At 48.6% G+C, this 19,963-nt stretch overlaps 1 protein-coding gene across 1 annotated transcript in view; it reads right to left on the minus strand.

Moving 5' to 3' along the window:
- Nucleotides 1–19,963, minus strand: part of PEX14 (peroxisomal biogenesis factor 14) — a 176,820-nt gene that overhangs the window by 86,265 nt on the left and 70,592 nt on the right. Inside the window, exon 3 of the mRNA XM_015427820.1 lies at nucleotides 5,157–5,241. Coding sequence (XP_015283306.1) covers nucleotides 5,157–5,241 — 85 coding nt within the window. The remainder of the gene's footprint in view (nucleotides 1–5,156; nucleotides 5,242–19,963) is intronic.

The raw sequence follows: 19,963 nt of genomic DNA on the forward strand, positions 1-19,963 counted from the left end.
GGGGGGGGGGGGACGTGACTGTAGAGTTACTAAGGAAGGAAGGAAGGAAGGAAGGAAGGAAGGAAGGAAGGGAGAGAGAGAGAAAGAGAGAAAGAGAGAAAGAGAGAAAGAGAGAAAGAGAGAAAGAAAGAAAATCAAATAGGCTGTGTGTGTATGTTTCCACTTTGGTAATCATTAGCCGAGTAATTCATTAGAACCTTTAATCGGGTCACAGTCTCTCTTTTCAGGCCTCCTTCCTCGTCTTCCCCGCTGACGCCAACCCCCTTCCCCCCCCCAACCTCCCATCTATGCCTTTCCCAGTCAGGGATTTATTAAAATTAAACAGATTAGATGGAACTCCAGATACTGAAAACTGCTCAGCGAAGCCTGCGGTAGGGGAGCGTGGCACAAACACCCCAGACGTTTGTCTCTAAATTGCTCTAAATACCTATTGCAAATGAAATTCTAACCCAGCCGCCATTGAGAGACGAAGAAGTGGGGGGACGGGGAGAGGGGGGACAGAGAGAAAAAAACCAAAGAATAACTGGTCATTTGGGCAAGAGGAGATGTTCACGCGGTGTCGCACGGTATCCCGGGTACGTGGTCGGAGAGGAGGGGAGTGGGGGGCGGGCGAGGGAGGCGCGAGAGGATCTCTTGGCAAGTATAGATTTCGGCTCGGGTTACCGTGAGCAATCAACACAGCTTTTAGGCTCAGCTTTCCCCTGCTTCGTTGCGTCCATGATAGAGTTGAAATCCCAAAGCTTTTATGATTAATTACTCCCCGTAGGTCCGCATATTTCAAGGAAAGGGGGGGGGGAGAGAAAAAAGAAATACCAACACCAGGCCCCCCTGTGCAGCACGAGCACGGACCTGCGAGCGACGGCTTCTGCAAGCTCGTTTGGCAGCCAGGGGACAGCAAGAGTGCAGCAGCACCTGACCGCCGGCGTCTCGCAGTGGGGCTGCCGAATTTGGAGGCTATGCAATCCCACGCTCTTCTGTTTTTTTAAGGGAAGAAAAAGAAAGGCGCGAGATGCCTGAAACATGAACAGCGCACATTGGCGACACGTGCTGAATTCATGTTCGGTGTCGTGGTTAAGTGTGCGGACTCTAATCTGGGAGAACCGGGTTTGATTCCCCACTCCTCCACGTGCAGCTGCTGGATGACCTTGGGCAAGCCGTAGTTCTGGCACAGCTGTTCTTGAAAAAGAGCAGTTTCTGTCAGAGCTCTCTCAGCCCCCCCTACCTCACAGGGTGTCTGTTGTGGGGAGGGGAAAGGAGATTGTAAGCCGCTCTGAGACTCCCTCGGGTAGTAAAGGACGGGGTATAAATCCAATCTCTTCTTCTTCTTTGGGCAAACTGTGTCATTGCACTAAATGGCTGAGATCCACTATATAGCTAGGTGGCTTGGTGTGTGTCTCTGTGTGTGTGTGTGTGTGTGTATATAAAATGCCATCAAGTCACAGCCCATAGGATTTTCAAGGTGAGAGACTAACAGAGGTGGCTTGCCATTGCCTGCCTCTGCATAGCAACCATGGACTTCCTTGGCGGTCTCCCATTCAAATACTAGCCAGGGCCGACCCTGCTTAGCTTCTAAGGTCTGACGAGCTTGGCAGGGCAGGGCAGGTGCCCAATACCTACTGAGGCAGTTTGGTGTAGTGGTTAAAAGCGGCGGACTCTAGTCTGGGAGAACCAGGTTTGATTCCCCACTCCTCCACGTGCAGCCAGCTGGGTGACCTTGGGTCAGTCACAAGTTATCTCAGAGCTATTCTCTCAAGAATAGTTCTCTCAGAGCTCTCTCAGCCCCACCTACTTCACAGGGTGCCTGTTGTGGGGAGGGGAAGGGAAGGAGATTGTAAGCTGCTCTGAGACTCTGGTGAAGGCCAGGGTATAAATCCAATCTCTTCTTCTTCAACCGGTGGAGGCCTGTTTCTCCCTCAAGTGGTAAAATCTGTGTCTGATTGTACTTTCCTTCAGACAGCCAGGGCAGTGCTGGTGGAGCTGAATGCTGCCATGTGAACAAGCAGAAACTCCCTGCATGCAGGAGTGTAGTGCATCAGGGAGAAAGTTAGGCTGGATCCTTTTCCTCTGTCACGGTCGATTTTCTATGGGCAAGGATTCTTGGACAGTTTTTAATCTCCAGACAGACACAGTTCTCCTTTCCCTCCCTTTTATCCTTACAACGGTCTGTGAGATTCGACAGGCTGGGTGGAGGTGTGTGAAGCTCACCTACTACACATACAGCGCAATCCTAAGAAGAACTACCCCCTTCCAAGCTCACTGACTTCAGGGGACTTAGAAGGGTGTAACTATGCTTAGGATTGCATATAGAGGGAACACTCTGTTTAGGGAAGTGATGCTCTGGCTTCTTGGTGCTGGGGGGGGGCAACAGTGGGAGGGCTTTTGGAGTTCTAGCCCCCCTGGTGAACCTCCTGATGGCCCCTGGGTTTTGGCCACTGTGAGACACAGAGTGTTGGACTGGATGGGCCTTTGGCCTGATCCAACATGGCTTCTCTTATTGTCTTATGTCTGGGGGAGTGATGCTCTGTCTTCTTGGTGCTTGGCGGGCAACAGTGGGAGGGTTTCTGGAGTTCTGGCCCCACTGGCGGACCTCCTGATGGCCCCTGGGTTTTGGCCACTGTGAGACACAGAGTGTTGGACTGGATGGGCCTTTGGCCTGATCCAACATGGCTTCTCTTATTGTCTTATGTCTGGGGGAGTGATGCTCTGTCTTCTTGGTGCTTGGCGGGCAACAGTGGGAGGGTTTCTGGAGTTCTGGCCCCACTGGCGGACCTCCTGATGGCCCCTGGGTTTTGGCCACTGTGAGACACAGAGTGTTGGACTGGATGGGCCTTTGGCCTGATCCAACATGGCTTCTCTTATTGTCTTATGTCTGGGGGAGTGATGCTCTGTCTTCTTGGTGCTTGGCGGGCAACAGTGGGAGGGTTTCTGGAGTTCTGGCCCCACTGGCGGACCTCCTGATGGCACCTGGGTTTTGGTCTCTGTGTGACACAGAGTGTTTGGACTGGATGGACCATCAGCCTGATCCAATATAGCTTCTGTTATGTTCTTATGTTCTTAAGGTTAAAGGTAAAGGTTTCCCTTGCTCGAAAGCCAGTTGAATCTGACTCTAGGGGGCGGTGCTCATCTCCGTTTCCAAGCCGAAGAACCAGCACTGTCTGAAGACATTTCCGTGGTCATGTGGCCGGCATGACTAAACACCGAGGCGCATGGAACGCTGTTACCTTCCCACCGAAGCGGTACCTGTTTATCTACTTGCAATTTCTTGCTTTCAAACGGCCCTGTTAATAGCCAAGTGAAGATCCGACCTTCAGTCTCTCCGTCATGTACGTCCCCTTCTGCATTTGCAAGTGGTACAGCCAGACATAGAGCTGGCAGCTCAGTGAGAACTCGCGTATGAGTGATTGCGGCCTTTCGTTTTGGAAAGCAGAAGAGAGAATCTGGAATTTTAAGATGTAGCAGGAAAAAGGGATTGCGGTAGTCGGGCGTGGGTGAGGGGGAAATGGATTTGCTAAGGACTGGGAGAAATGGAAAAGAATCCACAGAAGTGGGCTGACACCTGCGTTAAGAACGGAGCTTGGACTCCCCCTCCACCTTCCAGCCATTTTGGTGTAGTGGTTAAGAGCGTGGACTCTAGTCTGAGAGAACCGGGTTTGATTCCCCACTCCTACTCCACATGCAGCTGCTGGTGTGTCCTTGGGGTCAGTTACAAGTGCTTTCAAAGCTGTTCTCTCAGGGACAGTTCTGGAAAGCGCTCTCTCAGCCCCATTTACCTCACAGGGTGTCTGTTGTAGGGAGAGGAAGGGAAGGAGATTGTAAACCGCTCTGAGACTCCTTTGGGTAGTGAAGGGCCATGGGGTATAAATCCAATCTCTTCTCTGTTCTCTTCTGTTTTGTGCTACCAAACTCTCTCGGACCAGGGAACCCAAGAGGTCATCTTTACCCACATGGACCTGCTCACAACTCAAGCTGCCCTGCTTGGAGAGCCAGCGTTGAAAAAACTTGTAACCCACGTGAGACAGAGCTTTTTTGGTGGTGGCTCCCCAGGGCTTTGGAATTCCCCACCCCAGGAAGCCTGTCTGGCCCCCTCACTCTTGGCTTGCCAGCAACTAGTAGAGATTACTTTTCAGGAGGGACTTCAGAGAATACTGGACCCAACTGCCCCCTCTGGACTGTTGCTATGGATTGCTTGTTTTAACTTTTGTCCCTGTCCTCAGACTGGCTGGTTTTATTGGCTTGGACTTTTACTGCTTGCATTTCCAGGGATTGTTTTGTTGTTTATTTAGCAGGGTACCCTTCAAAATTCTTGTCCTGAGCCCTTCCGAGTGCCATTTGGGAGAAAGGGGAAGAAGAATGCCTCAAACGAAATTAACAACTTACAACTTGCAATCGGGTTTTTCTTGTCCCATCACAGGGACTAGAAACCTTCTTTCCCATTTTTAAGAATCAAAAAAGGAGACCTCAGAAACAAGAAGCGGGTCCTTTAAGAAGAAGAAGAAGCATGTAAGAGGGGGGAAAGAAAACCCTCCTGCACAAGAATTGTGGCAGAACTGCATAGCGAGCAGTTTCCATCCGCCAAAAATGATGCTGAATTTCATGAGATGTGGTTCCTCTTCGCTTCTGAAAGGGCCCGGCAGTCAACGGCTTGACCTTTTGGACTATGAAAGGAAGATGACCCCGAATTTAACCTTAACCTAACCTTTACACCCACGGTGGCCCATACACTTCATCGCACAGCCTGGTTCTCCTCCGAAGCAGGTGACCTTTTCACCTGCAGCCGGTCACCACCCTACTCTATCCTACAAAGAACCAAGGAAGAAATCCTGCTGCACTTAACCGCTTGTGCTTCTAGAAAGAGACAGAGCTAAAACAAACTTGGAAGTTTGCAACACAAGTTGCTGTGTTGCATTACACTTGCTTTTGACCCGCTCCTGATAAAAACCCAAATCTCAGTTCTCAAGGCTCGCATCGGTACACATGAAAATGTTTCCCAAAATTGAGAAAACCCGGGGGTGGGTGGGGGGTGGGATGCATCAAGATGACAAACCACACAACGTCAAGATGACAAGACTGCACAAAGAAAAGCCGAAGGAGCCTAGAGAAACAAAAATTCAACAGGACATACTGGGAGTGAAAGAATCACTATTATGATTTTGTACCTTTTTTCTTGAGAAACACTCGTCTGGTTGCAAGGGGGCTTTGGCGGACCCGGGAGTTCTGTAGAAACTTCACTGCCGTCGCAATCTAGGTAGTGGGGAAGGGTTCGGGAAAAGAGGAAAGGAAAGAACAAGATTTAGTTGGGACACGTTAGAATGCAGATTCACTTGACATGTGTGCATTGCACCGTTTTGTCCTGACCACGTGCTCAAAACTCAGAACAAAATGCCCAGTTAGAAAGCACGGTCACTCGGGTGCAATAATGAAGGTCTATGAATGCATCAGATGACAGAGATTTATTACTGTATTTAAATCCAGAGAGGAAGGCACATGGCACAGCCACCATGATAGTTTTTGCATGGTTCATAAGCCCTTTTCAGAATGGCAAAAAAAAAAAAAAAAATCACAACTTTTTCTCATGGTTTCATCGGGTTTCTGGCCTTCGTGAATGCAAAGGTAAACATGAAAATATGGGCCAAAAAACAACAACAACCCTGTGAAGATGAGAAATGGAAAGGAAATGAATGAAGACCGTGTCTGCTGTGCTTTTGGGCTGTCCAGACTGCACTGTGCCCCCAGAACGAAATCATACCTTTTATAAAAGCTACGGGGGGTCGGGGCAATGGAGTGGGGGGTTTCCTCCAGAGCTGGAGATCGAGAACGTTACAGCATCAACGTTATCAGAACAAGCCAATTTACAAAAGCCCCAGACATCTGCTTTTCAGGTCTCATGTTCTTCAAGGTTTTCCAAGGCCTGATTAAATTTCTTAATGCTTCCAGGGCACAGATCTGAGAATCTGAATATTGTATGAGAGTTACGTGGCCACTTAGTTGACGGTGGCCACAGGCAAGGCATGCTGTTTCTCCCTCCCACCAAGTCCACAACATGGAGATAACACAGGACTGCCATAAGGGGCGCAGAGAAAATATTAGGAATGTTAACAAATTTCATGAGCTGATTTTAAAAAATCTGAGATTCTGACATGGGTTTTCCCCACTCAGGACAAAAGCGCGGCTGCCTTTCCCCTTGATCATACGATCAAAACTCAGTAGAAACAGTACTATTAAAATTCATGACTGTTTTTGCAGTCAAACAAGATGGCATGAAAGAAAGAAACAAAACGGGAAAGCTCGCAAAAACAGTCAGGACAGGAATGCTCAGAATATGTACAAAAAGTAAAAGGAACAAGTAAAGGGTCTATTTGTACATCTACGAGGAGCTCTTTGGATACCAGAAATATATTGCGCGAATGATAAAATATCATTGATATAGGTTAGGAAATCCCACCGGTAACTGAGGCACTCTGTAATCATCTCCGTTTCTATTTAACAACTGTTCAAAACCAGCCTGGGCCTCTTCTATACTTTGCTATGGCCACTTGTGGGTGAAACTTTCCCTGCCCGGAATTCTGAACATTATCAGGTGGTTCCCTGAAGCACTGCCGGAGTCCCTCTGTGCCGCTTGCACCAGGAGCCGAACGCTGGCTGCCAGGTGCCGAGATCGCTCCATCTGTCACCCAGCCAGTGCCCATTCGGTGCCCGGCTCCCTGCTTCCTAGGCACTGAGTTGCCAGTCCCTGAGCTTATCAAAGGGGAACAAGATGGCCAGCGCTCCTACGGCACTGTGAACTTTGATATCTTCACAAAAGCGGAATCGGAAAGGAAAGATCGGACTTGACAAGCTTGGAGGAGTCACGGCGAAGGTTTATGTGTCTTTTCTAAACGTTCGACGAAACCCTCAACCTACTGCCGTGATTCGAACGCTTGCCTTCACCTGTTTTTCAAATATGCATTTCGGGTCAAGGAGGAGAGTTCTGATGGGCTTTAATGGCCCTTTCTAGGTACTTCGCGGCGCATTCCATCAATGTTGTGTGTGTGTCGTTTCTCTCCCCCCCCCTTTAAATTGCATCTCTTATTTCTTTAAATACATTAATCAGGCTAGTGTAGGCAAAACGGATCCATCGGACAATGCAATATACATGAATTATCATCTATCCAACATGCATAATGGCTTAAAAAAACATAATAGCAGGTGTAGTTTAAATGATTAGTTATTACACCTGCGGTGGGTCTGATTCAATTGGGGAAAATCATCTTTAATAGGTTAAAAGGTTTAGATCACCCGGCTTTCCCCTTAAAGTGGCTGTAGAGAGGGTATGATGGAGTATCCTGTCATTACTAATTCATTTAAGAAAAGCACGGAGGGATACAGCAAAGAACAGCATAAATGAGCCAATCCAATTTAGACATCAGGTAAAGCAGAAAAACACCTTTTTAAAAAGCATGATAAATGAATTTGGTGGGGGGGGGGAGATGAAATTCATATTTTTATTTTTAACGGGAAATTTGACCGAGGGGGGGGGGGGGGGAGAAAGAGAGCAGGTTGGGGAGAACAAATCCACTTTTGAAAGTTTAGCATTCAATCACCCCGGAGCCGTAAAATAATATAGCGCCCACCCACCTCCCCGCGACACATAAAGCGCCACTTTGATCTTGTTTATGCTCCTCTTGATCTGTCTCGCTGGAAATGCCGGCGATAGGGAAATTGCACATTTAAATGGCATGGATATCGGAGCGCCAGATGCAGAAGCATAAATGCCACAAATTAATAACGGCAGAGAAAATGTGCTGAACAAGAAAGATGTCCGAATAAGTAGACACGGAGGCACGCCAGAGTATCAAAAACTACTTTTCCTCTTATATTAATCACTTGCTTCTTTGGGAACTCTTAGGCGTGCCGCGCTCCCCGCTCCTCTGGAGACAACGATGCTGATACAGAAACACTTGTTCAGGCCTAGCCCCATGCGCTCACTCCCAAAGCCTCTCCAAGATGGATGCTTATCCACTTGAAGAACCTCCCAAAGCAGAATGTTGCTGTAGGTTCCAACCCTGAGCAGCTTTGGCCAATAGAAAAAAGCCTTAGACCAGGAATTCATGCCAGTGTGCCATTCACATTTTAACAACAAAGTTACAGAACGAGAGCAAAGTTCAGAGACTCAAGACTTTCCTTGTTGGCAACAAACTACAGTTTGTATTGATGACGAAATTGGACGAAACGACAAACTGTGGTTTGTTCCGGTACCTACAAACCAGGCTCTCAAACTACCTTTTAAGCCTGGGTTGTGCACACGGTAACAAGCTACTGAGAACCAGGACGGCTTGAATCTACGAGCCAAGAATGCGGGGAGGGGGGAGGTGAAGAGAAAACAGGAAAAATTGAATCCAAGGACTTGCAAGATTTTATTCCCCTGACAACACGGTTCCTCGTTGCATCTGTATAAAGCCAAGGGTCCCAGGGTACGGTTGGAGGGGATAAGGTCCAGCTGCTTTGTTGAAGCTGAACAAGAGTAGGTCTGGTTAATCCCTGAAAAGGAGATCCCCAAGGAATCTTACGTAAGTGTCAGAATCCACAGCCAACAACTTGGTACATCCTTTCAGGAAAGGTAATACTTTATTGAAGAGTTACAGATGCATTAACATAGGCACTGTTAAGAATGACGGCTGCCCATGGGGCATAATAGGATATAGGGTATTCGTATGCACACACACCCCCGCCCTGGCCAATGAGCCACCCTCCCACGCACGGGAGAAAGCGCTTCGGCCATTTAGCGCTGAAGCTGGGAACGAAACACTCTCGCACGGTTCCCAAGAAAACCAGACATCAACATCCCCACCTGCAATACTTAGAGATAAGCGTTGTAGCAGCAAAGAAGCACAGGAGGAATGCAAAGGCAATTAGAAAACAACCAACCTCCCCACCCCCATGGCAGCATAGCTGAAAGTAAGCCACCTTGAATGCAACAATGGCAGGTGAGACGTAAACGTAAATCAAGACATATATTCAGGTTGCTGATGTTACAAAGGCCCATTCCAAATGAAACTTTCTGATAGTGTCGGAGTTCGGCACAAGTATAGCCAAACTACTACTCTCAACTATATGCAATACTCTTGAAGAAAATGGGGGAAGATCACAAAGATCAAATCTTATACATTAGGGATTATTACCTACGGGACCATCCGACATAACCGTTTTGGCGGTAGGTTTAGGCCAAGCAAAGAAAAGTCCATCTTCACACGAGAGATATTCCCCTCAGGAAATATACTGGCACAAGTTATGGTGAGGTGATAGTAACTTTTTGAGAACATTCTTAAAAGGATGGTTTCACAAAATTTTTTTTAAAGAAGTTTCTGTCAGGTCGGTCGATCGATTCCTACCGTCAATCAATTGATCAATCTGACATAAACTTCTTTAATGTTTTTTTATTGATCCCTACTGTTTACCACAGAAGTCCTGGCCTGGATAGCCCAGGCTACCTCGATCCCGTCATATCTCAGAACCTAAGCAAGGTCGGTCCTGGCTAGTATTTGGATGGGCGACCTCCAAGGAATACCAGGGTCGTGACACATTAGGAGGCAGTGGCAAACCACCTCTGAAACGTCTCTTGCCTTAAAAAAACTCGCCTAGCTCGCCAACCTAGTGGTACTTCATGCTAAAACAGCTAGAACTCCTGGCTGCCAGACAATCTTAGGATCTCCTGGCTATACTACACACACTGCCATACGATAATAATAATATTAATTATTATTAGCACAGAAGTTAAGAAGAGAACTTACACAGCTAGAGGCAAGACAGACAAGACGGCAGCCAATCAGAAGGGTGCAGTTACATCCCAACTCTGTTACATCCCAAACACAATTTTCCATGGCTGGCCACAGTGGAACTGAAAAGGGGCTGGTCTAAGTGAGTATTGGACCTATTCTCATACAGCCATGGTTTTCAAACAGGGTTCCAGGGAAGTCTGGGATTCCTCAACAGGGTCCTTCCCTGAAAGTTTCCTTGTTCTCCCTTTCTGATCTTCCCCACAGCATGCAAAAGCAAGTAAGTCAGCGGGGTGCAGTGGTTCGAGTTTGGACTAGGCTCTGGAAGACCCAAGTTCAAGTCTCTCCTCCGCCATGGAAGCTTGCTACGTAACCTTGCACCACTCTCTCTAAGTCTAACCTACCTCACAGGGTTATCGTTACGAGAGAGAAAAATGTTGTAAACTGATTTGAGACCTGCTGCACTCGTCAATCATACATGCCAAAAGCCATGTCCAAAAACTCCTGGAAGCAGCCTCCGTACAACAAGCCTGCACCCCAGAACACGCCCCAGAATCCTTGGAATGTGCAGGGACTCCGTGGCAAAAACGCAGGGGTTCCCCTCCTAGCGATCTCACGGCACACGTCAGTTTCACTTTTATATTTAATTCAGCAAGACACGCGTTGAGATTTTTCAGGATTAGGATTTAGATTAATAATAATTAATGGTTTTTATAAAAAAACAATCTGTGGCCTGTTTAATCCTTTTTAATTGGTCAAATGGCTTTTAATTGATTGAGCTAACCAATTACATGTTGTAGTCTGATCTGTTTTTAAAAAATTAACACTAGAAATAAGTGGCAGAACACTCGGAAGGCGACTCCGGAGAGCAGCTTGGGCCGGGCCACGGTTTACTCGAGCCGCCCGCTCTGAGGCGATGATGTCATTTGCCTCACCCGGAAGGAGATCACAGCCACTGAACATGGAGGTTCCATTTAACCATAATGGCCAGCAGTCATTAACCAAATCAGTCTGAAGCTCTTTTAAAGCCATCTATCCTAGCAGCCATCACTACATCCGGTGGCCATGAGTTCCACAAGATAATAAGGCACTGTGCATAGATTCACTGCCCTGAATCTACTGCCCATCTACTTAATTAGATGCTCCTGACTTCTAGTTTTATGGGAGAGGAAAGGGGGGGGGGAGAATCCCTTATCCATCCATAGTTTTATAAAACTCAGAGCCAGTTTTGGTGTAGAGGTTAAGAGCGTAGACTCTAATCTGGAAGAATCGCGTTTGATTCCCCATTCCTCCACTTGCAGCTTAGGTTAAAATGAGAAATTGTCAGTCTTTCAAGTGGTGGCTCTCTAATAATGAGTTGTGATTGGGACAGGCTGTGGCTCACTGGTAGAGCCAGTTTTGTGCAGGGGTTAGGACTGCGGACTCTTAATCTGGGAGAAGCGGGTTTGATTCCCCACTCCCCCATATGCAGCTGCCAGTCTGACCTTGGGTCAGTCGCAAGTTCTCTCAGAGCTGTTCTCTCACGAGCAGTCCTCGAAAGAGCTCTCTCAGCCCCGCCTACCTCACAGGGTGTCTGTTGTGGGGAAGGGAAGGGGAAGGAGGCTGTAAGCTGCTCCGAGACTCCTTCGAGTAGTGAAGGACAGGGTATAAATCCAATCTCTTCTTCTTCTTCATGTGTCCCACCCCAAGTTAGCGTTGTCCCTAAGCTAAAAAGCCACCGAACACTTGACCTTTGACCCAAAAAGTGGAAATCCCTTTTGTTGTTCTGGTTGCCCTTTTCTGGATCTTCTCCAGCTCTATGATATCCCTTCTTAGATAGGACAACCAGAATTACACACAAAGGTCTACCAAACATGGTTAGAAGGGAGCATTACGTTACACTAACCGCCCCCCCCCCCCCAAGGCTCAGGACCTTAACAGGGAGGGGGGCCCGGACAGAGAATCATGTGGGTGGCACCCTTTGGGGTCCATTTTTCAACAGGACATGAGTGACTGTCCCAAGCCGTCATGTTGGGCGGGGCGGGGCGGGGGGAGCAGTAAGGGGTACAATGAGAGGAGAAAAGAGACAGGGCCGCCACTTGGAGACTGACGTTTGATATGCTTCCCAGCCACGCGAGGAATCCAATTTGGGTTTGGAGTTGGTGGCCGTGTTGGTCTGCAGCAGAAGGGCAAGATCCAAGTCCAGTAGCACCTTAATGGTCTTGGAGGAGAGTTTCACGGATATCCTGGCCCACCCAAAAGACAAGTAAGTGGGCTCCGGATCAAATCAAGGCTGAACTCTCCCAGGAAGCTAAAAGGACTCAACTGAGGCTATCATATGTTGTCGAAGCTTTTCGCAGTCGGAGTTCATTCATTGTTGTAGATCTTCCGGGCTCTCTGTGTCACAGAGAGTACTCAATCTTTCCGTGTTATACCTCTGAGGATGCCACTCACAGCTGCTGGCGAAACTACTGTCATGAGCTGGGCTGTGCAAGCAAAGGCCTAGCAGGCCCGGGGAGCCTGAGTAGCAGTGAAAAGAGGCCTGGCCTACAGCTCCCAGAGGTCCCTGAGAGGTTTTGGCACCAATTTTAGCCAATCACAGAGAAAAGGGACTTAGAACAAAAGAGCTGGTACAGAAGAAGAGCTGTTCTTTCTTCCAAGAGAGCAGAGCCAGAAGGAAGGCTGCTGCAGGGAAAAGACCCTCCTCCTGAGAGGAAGGGTGAGCCGACTGAGGCCCACTTGAGACAGTGAGCTAGGGACTGTGAGTCTAGTTGTGTTAGGGCATTTGGTTTCTTTTCTTTTCACCCCCTTACTGATATTGTTCTTGCACCTTGTTTGTTTTCCCATATTGGGCTGACCCCCTGTAAAAAAACCACTTTTCTTGTTGTTTACTCTGCCTGGTCCTCACGCTTATTTCGGCCAAACAAGGGAGGTCTGAAGGTCTTGGGAGGGTGCTCTGGGCCTTCTCAAGGGAACCTAAAACCAGAGTGGTGGCAGCGTCAGGTGACACCCCCAACCTGAGCCGTGACCACTACAATGCCAAGAACGTAGCCATACAGCCTGGGAAATCTACAACTAATGAGGCTATCGTGCTTTGGTCAGATAATGAGAAAACAAGAGTCACTGGAAATGACAATAATGCAAGGAAAAGAGGAAGACCCACCAGGAGACGCCCTGACTCCATAAAGGAAGCCACGGTCCTCAGTTTGCAAGACCTGAGCGAAGCTGTCAACGAGACGACGTTTTGGAGGACATTTGTTCAGAGGGTCACCAGACGTTTAAAGTGACTTATGGCACTTCATCCCCCCCCCACCCCCCAACAGAGCGCCTCAGAGAGCAACGAGATCTCCAGGGTGTAGGCTTTTGAGATTCAAAGTTCCTTTTGTTATACCCCGGAAATCTCACTGGCCTCTATAAGGTGCCACTGGACTCAAAATCCCATTTATAAGGTGCCACTGGACTCAAAATCCCATTTTGGGTTTGGGCTCCACTGGCCAACTTCCCCATAGCAACGCTCAGGATGCTGAAAACGATGGTGATTAACACCAAAGAGTGATGGAGTTCACTGCCACAGGAGGTGGTGGCGGCTACAAGCATGGACGGCTTCAAGAGGGAATTGAATAAGCATACGGAGCAGAGGTCCATCAGTGGCTATTAGCCACAAGGTATAGATAGGGACTCTGGGGCAAGTGATGCTCTGTATTCTTGGTGCTTGGGGGGGACACACAACAGTGGGAGGGCTTCTAGTGTCCTGGCCCCACTGCTGGACCTCCTGATGGCACCTGGTATTTTTGGCCACTGTGTGACCCAGAGCGTTGGACTGGATGGGCCACTGGCCTGATCCAACATTGGCTTCTCTTATGTTCTCGGATGTTCTTAATACCAGCTATGCTACTATATTGGCTAAACGAAGACCTTGCTAGAGTTATTCCTATAGCCCCCCCCCCACACACACACACACACAAACGACGAAGGCGATAATGAATTAAGCCAAGTTGGATTGGAACTTCCTAGCAAAGCTGCAGCTACGCTCTCTCTCTGGGATTTTTTTTTTTTTAATGGGTTGCAAAGGGGGAAGGCTCCTGCGTGCAAAACATCTACTTTTCAATAAAGCCATTCTATCAAAAAATGAAATCGCTCCATTAAAGAGAGCTAAATTATTTAAAGGGCCTTCCTCCATCACTGGCCTCATCTTTTTGCTAAAGGTCTATTGATTGAAAATGACATTACAAAATTATAGCTAAGAGAGAAAGATTCTCTGTCTCTCTCTCTCTCTCCCCCCTCCCTTCTCACGCAACTTTCCAGAGTTAATCTTGGCTTCAATGTCTTCAGATAGAATTGGGGGGGGGGGGGATAGTTCCAATTTGTAGGCGCCAGCATCAAGTTTCTAGGCCTCAGGGAATGTGTGCCTGAGATTCGCACCCACTCCCCAGTTTTTTATTATTTATCTCATTTCGACCCTTCCCTTCCTCTGAGGGACTTGGACAGTGCAAATGGTATCCTCACAGCAACCCTGCAAGGTAGGTTAGGTTGAGACAGAATGACTGGGAAAAGGTCCCCCGGAGAGATTCAGAGGTGAGCCAGGATTCAAACCCAGGTCTTCCTCAGTGCAAGTCCTACCATGGTACCCCCAACTCATTCTCCCAGTGCTATTTCCTACCTTTAAAGAATGCCTTTAACGGGTATGGATTGGCCATTTAACCAACAGGGAAATTTCCCAGTGGGCGACTTGCCCGAGAGGATCTCTGGCGGCCAAGAGCAAGCAGAGCCGAGCACCAGCAACTCTGCCAGGGCTTCAGGGGTCACTCAACCCGGATCCTTCAACAACAGTGACAACAATGAAGTGTCACTTCATCAGTTGCCTCCTCCCATACTGCCAGAGGTGTCCTGCTGGTAGCCCTGGAGTTGGTTGGTCTCTGCAAAGCATTAATGCAGGGGGCATTCGGCTTGGCTTGTTCCAGAACTTCTCAGTCCTAACATTTCTCACTAACACACCGACAATCATGTCTACCGTACAGTTTAAAAAAACAAACAAACATTGTAAGCTGTACTCAATACCTGGCCTTTGGAAATCATTCATCAGAGGTCCAGGTAGAGGTCTATACCCACAGAACCAGACTTAAATCTGGGGAAATGTGGCCATATGTGGATTTGAGCTTTTACTCATTTATCTGAAAACACGTGAACATCTGAAATTGCCTTCTCCTGAAACAGACTCCTGGTCCATCAAAGTTATAGTCTTGTCTACTCAGACTGGCAGCGGCTTTCCAGGGTTGCAGGCAGAGAGGTCTTTCATAGAATCATAGGCTGCGGTCACACACTAAATAATCCACTTTCCAACTGGATTTTGCCAGTTCACACAGTAAAATCCGGTTGGAAAGTGCACTGGACGGGGATTGAAAGTGGATTATTTATTATGTTTTCCCCCAGTCATAGAGTTGGAAGGGACCTCTATGGTCATCTAGTCCAAGCCTCTGAACAATGCAGGAAATTCACAAATACCTCCCCCCACCCCCAGTGACCCCTCCCCTATGCCCCAAAGGGGGGGGTACCCTCCAGGATCCCTGGCCAAATTGGCCTGGAGAAAAGTACTTCCTGACCCCAAAGTGGTGATCAGCATTTCTCTGGGTGTGTACTTCACCTTAGTGCTTGATCCTTTTACCTGGAGATGCCAGGGATTGAACCTGGGACCTTCTGCATGCCAAGCAGATGCTCTGCCACTGAGCCATGGCCCCTCCCACTCTGCAGTGGGAAAGCCCATGGCTTAGAAGGCAGAGATCCTGCTTTGTGTGCAAAAGTGCCAAGTTTAACCCCCGGCATGTCTGCTGAAAGGATCTCATGAAGCAGGTATCAGACTGGATGGACCTGTAGCCAGGTTCTGTATAAAGTGGCCTAAGACATTTGTCTCCTTTTTAAAATGGCGCAACCTGTAGCTCAAGGGGGCACCAGCTGCCAATCTTCACCTTACATCAATAGCAGACGCTTGCTTTTCACATGCAGAAGGTTCCAAATGTAATCCAGTTAAAAGGATCTAAAGTACCCATTGTTGGGGAAAAACGACAGCTATGAAGACAGATTCAGGTGGGTCTCCCGTGTTGGTCTGAAGCAACAGAACAAAGTTTGAGTCCACCGGCACCTTTAAGACCAACAAAGTTGAATTCTGGGTATAAGATTTTGTGTGCATGCACACTTCTTCAGCTTATAGGTATAGGTAAAGGTTCCCTTGCTCGAAAGCCAGTCGAATCCGACTCTAGGGTTGCAGTGCTCATCTCCGTTTCAAAGCCGAAGAGCCAGCGCTGTCCGAAGATGTTTCCGTGGTCATGTGGCTGGCATGACTAAATGCCGAGGCGCACAGAACGCTGTTATACCCAGCATTATATATGTTATATATCTTCAGCTTATACCCAGAATTAAATTTTGTTGGTCTTAAAGGTGCCGCTGGACCTAAACTTTGTTCCTTTGTATAAGACAGTTTCAGATGTCCAGTCTACACCTCCTGATCCAGCATGGAAATTCCCCTTTTTCCATCTATCCTCCCTCGCATGCATTCCCAGAGACACTGAACTATCATGGGTCATGAGCAGTGCTCCCTCTAAGCTGCCGAGTCTTGTGAGCAAAAATCCAACTTTGTAAGTGACTGGCATTACAGTTGTGAGCGAGCGATTTGGCTACTGCGTAAATCAGTTTGCTCTGGAGCCCTCCTTCCTGAGCTAAGAAAAAATTGGGTGAGCCGGAGGCTAAAAAACCGTGAACTAGCTCACACTAACTCAGCTTAGAGGGAACACTGGCCCTGCGTATACACCACAGCCACAGCAGTGGCACATCACATCAGTGGTAATTGCGGCGCTAAAATCAGGGCAAATTGTCAGCCTTTAAACACCCTCACAGCCAACTCCCGGGGGGGTGGGGGGGGGGTCCACCAGTGTTGAATACAGGCTTCTCAAGGGGAGGAAGCTCTGACATAAGCTGGTTCTTTTTTGACCACAAATCATTAGCGTGAAAAGAGAGTCCTGTGACACCTTAAAAATGAACAAAGGTACTTTGTGCAGAGCTCCAGTCCTCTTCATCACATGCAAGACTCACGATTCTCTGTGCCAGAGCAGACTTGTTCCTCCGGGGTTGGTGAAACAGGCATCTGTTGGAAGCCGAGGGCTAGTAAATCTATTTTGCAGGCCCGTCAACAGTCAATTTTGTGGGCTTATGTACATGAACGGACATGAATACATGAAGTTGCCTTACTGAATCAGATCCTTGGTCCACCAAGGTCAGTACTAGCTACTCAGACTGGCAGCAGCTCTCCAGGGTCTCAGGCGGAGGTCTTTCCCACCACCTCCTGCCTGGTCCTTTTTAACGGGAGATGCTGGGGACTGCACCTGGGACCTTCTGCATGCCAAGCAGAGGCTCTGCCACTGAGCCACAGCCCCTCTTTACAGCTCTCCAGGGTCTCAGGCGGAGGTCTTTCCCATCCCCTCCTGCCTGGTCCTTTTTAGCTGGAGATGCCGGGGACTGAACCTGGGACCTTCTGAATGCCAAGCAGAGGCTCTGCCACTGAGCCACAGCCCCTCTTTACACCTTTCCAAGGTCTCAGGCGGAGGTCTTTCCCATCATCTCCTGCCTGGTCCTTTTGACTGAAAATGCCAGGGACTGAACCTGTGACCTTCTGCATGCCAAGCAGATGTTCTGCCACTGAGCCACAGCCCCTCTTTACAGCTCTCCAGGGTCTCAGGCGGAGGTCTTTCCCATCCCCTCCTGCCTGGTCCTTTTAAACTGGAGATGCTGGGGATTGCACCTGGGACCTTCTGCATGCCAAGCAGGTGCTCCACCACTGAGCCAGAGCCCCTCTTTACAGCTTTCCAGGGTCTCAGGCTGAGGTCTTTCACATCACCTCCTGCCTGGTCCTTTTGACTGGAGATGCTGGGGATTGAACCTGGGTCCTTCTGCATGCCAAGCAGATGTTCTGCCACTGAGCCACAGCCCCTCTTCACAGCTCTCCAGGGTCTCGTGCAGAGGTCTTCCATATGACCTACTGCCAGTATTCCCTCTAAGCTGAGTTAGTGTGAGCTAGCTCACAGTTCTTTAGCCTCCGGCTCACACATTTCTGTTTTCGCTCGGGAAGGATGGCTCCAGAGCAAACTAATACATGCAGGAGCCAAATCGCCCACTCACAACTTTAAGGCCAGTAGCTCACAAAGTAGAATTTTTGCTCACAAGACTCCAGAGCTTAGAGGGAGCACTGCCTACGGCCTGGTCCTTTTAACTGGAGAAGCCAGGGATTGAACCTGGGACCTTCTGCATGCCAAGCAGATGTTCCAACCACTGAGCCACGGCCCCTTATTCCTACCCATGTGAGAAATCTTCTGCGTAAATGTGGGACCCCCGACGGCAACCCAGAATGGTAAGGAAGGGTCCCGTGGGAGACTGAGATTTGCGTCAGGGATTGGGTGGGGCTACTCGGCAAGGCAACTAAGTCACACGTTGGGGTTAAAGCTTTCTAACTCTGAGGAGGACTGCTTTGGCCGGCGGTTCCGTCAGGCACGGGCCTCACCTATTGCTCTCCATGTTAAGCTTCTAATTGTCAGTAAGACAGAGGCAACGAACATGAAATTAAGCAAACTCCGGAGCACGAAGGAAGACAGGAGGGCCTGGCGTGATGTGGTCCATGGGGTCGCGAAGAGTCGGACTCGACTGTGCGACTGAACAACAACAACAACAACAACAACCCAGGAAAATGTCCATAGGGTTGCACTGTAAGTTGCATGAGAATGTGCAAAACTGAATGGTGGCTGCTTAAAAATTGTTAGTTGACCCACTGACCAGGAAACCCTGTTTTTGGAGCTTAAAAAACAAACCTCCCAAGACTGAAACACCTGAACTAACAACATCTGAATTTTGAAACCGGCATGAATTATGCAAACTGCACCTTTCCTCCTCTCTTATATTCCACCATCAATTCCACTGCACTTACTGTTCCGTATCGGTATCATTTATTCTGTATCCAGTTGTGGAAAGGAGCTGCGTTTCGGCACCGAAAACCTCATTCGGGGCTTCAGAAGTCTCAGCAGGGATCGCCCACAAACTTTCCATCATATATTCACGGCAATGGACCAACGGTATGACCCAACACAAGGCAGATTCATACACTGACAATACCTTTTTGGCAACATCTTTATGTGGAGACTGATGCTCGCCGTGTTAAGCGCAGGCTTGTGAAACTGACACTGGCGACATACGATGCTATAAGGATTTAATAACATTATATTCAGTCAAGTCGCAAACAACTCGTGGCGACTCCTTCTACGGGGCCTTCCAGGCCTGTGGTGAGCAGAGGTGCTTTGCCATCCATAACCTCCTTCTGCATAGCAACGTTAGTTAGTCTTCGTCGGTGGACTCCCGCCCAAGTACTAACCAGGGCTGACTCTAGCTCATTGAGCTCGGGCCAAACTGGACTAACCGGGCTGCTATATGTACCACTATACTATCTATCCATCCATCTAACTATCTATCTATGGCCCCGTTCAACACAGAGGATTTGCCGCGCTAAAGGCACGAATGTCAGGCGGATTTTCGGTGCGTGATCACACCACAACATCTGGGAAGCGTAGTGCACCTGTGCCCAACCCGTGGTGTCCCGCCGAAGATGTGCAGTAAAAAAGTACCTCGGAAAGTGCACTAGTATCCGGAAAACGCGGGGAAGGGGCGGGCGTCTGATCACGGGAGCGCTAGTATCCTGTGGCATCCGGGGCCCATCCACGTCCCGTCGCAAAACAGATGTTCTTCATAAGCGCATGCGCACAAACACATAACTGAAAGCAGTGCTGCTCCGCGGAACTGCGCATGCGCACAAATGTGAAACGCTTGCCACGCCGCTTCTTTGCCATGCTCTAGCATCGCCGTGTGATCACCAGCTAACAGCCCAAGTGCGAAGACTCAGGGGACTGTGTGATCGGGCTACCACGCTTTATTTTGCTCCGGGGCAAATAGCTCCCCCGCGCGTTATCTGGCCCGTGTGACTGGAGCCTATATTTAAAAAGCCCCAAACCTCAGATTAATGTCTTGTTATCAAAAATAATATGGTGGTATTAACTGAAGCAAATATGTATCCCCACTAAGGGCAGAAAGCCACTGCTGCTGAGCAAATGGAACGGTCTTCAAACTTGGCAAAACTCACCCACCTCTGGAGAAATGCTTTTTCTGCAATTTGGAACTCAAAGGGAGGTACCCAGAGAGAGGGG

The sequence above is a fragment of the Gekko japonicus genome, unplaced genomic scaffold (assembly GCF_001447785.1).
Source record: "Gekko japonicus isolate JY-2015 unplaced genomic scaffold, Gekko_japonicus_V1.1 scaffold586, whole genome shotgun sequence".
In the NCBI taxonomy this organism is placed as follows: Eukaryota; Metazoa; Chordata; class Lepidosauria; order Squamata; family Gekkonidae; genus Gekko; species Gekko japonicus.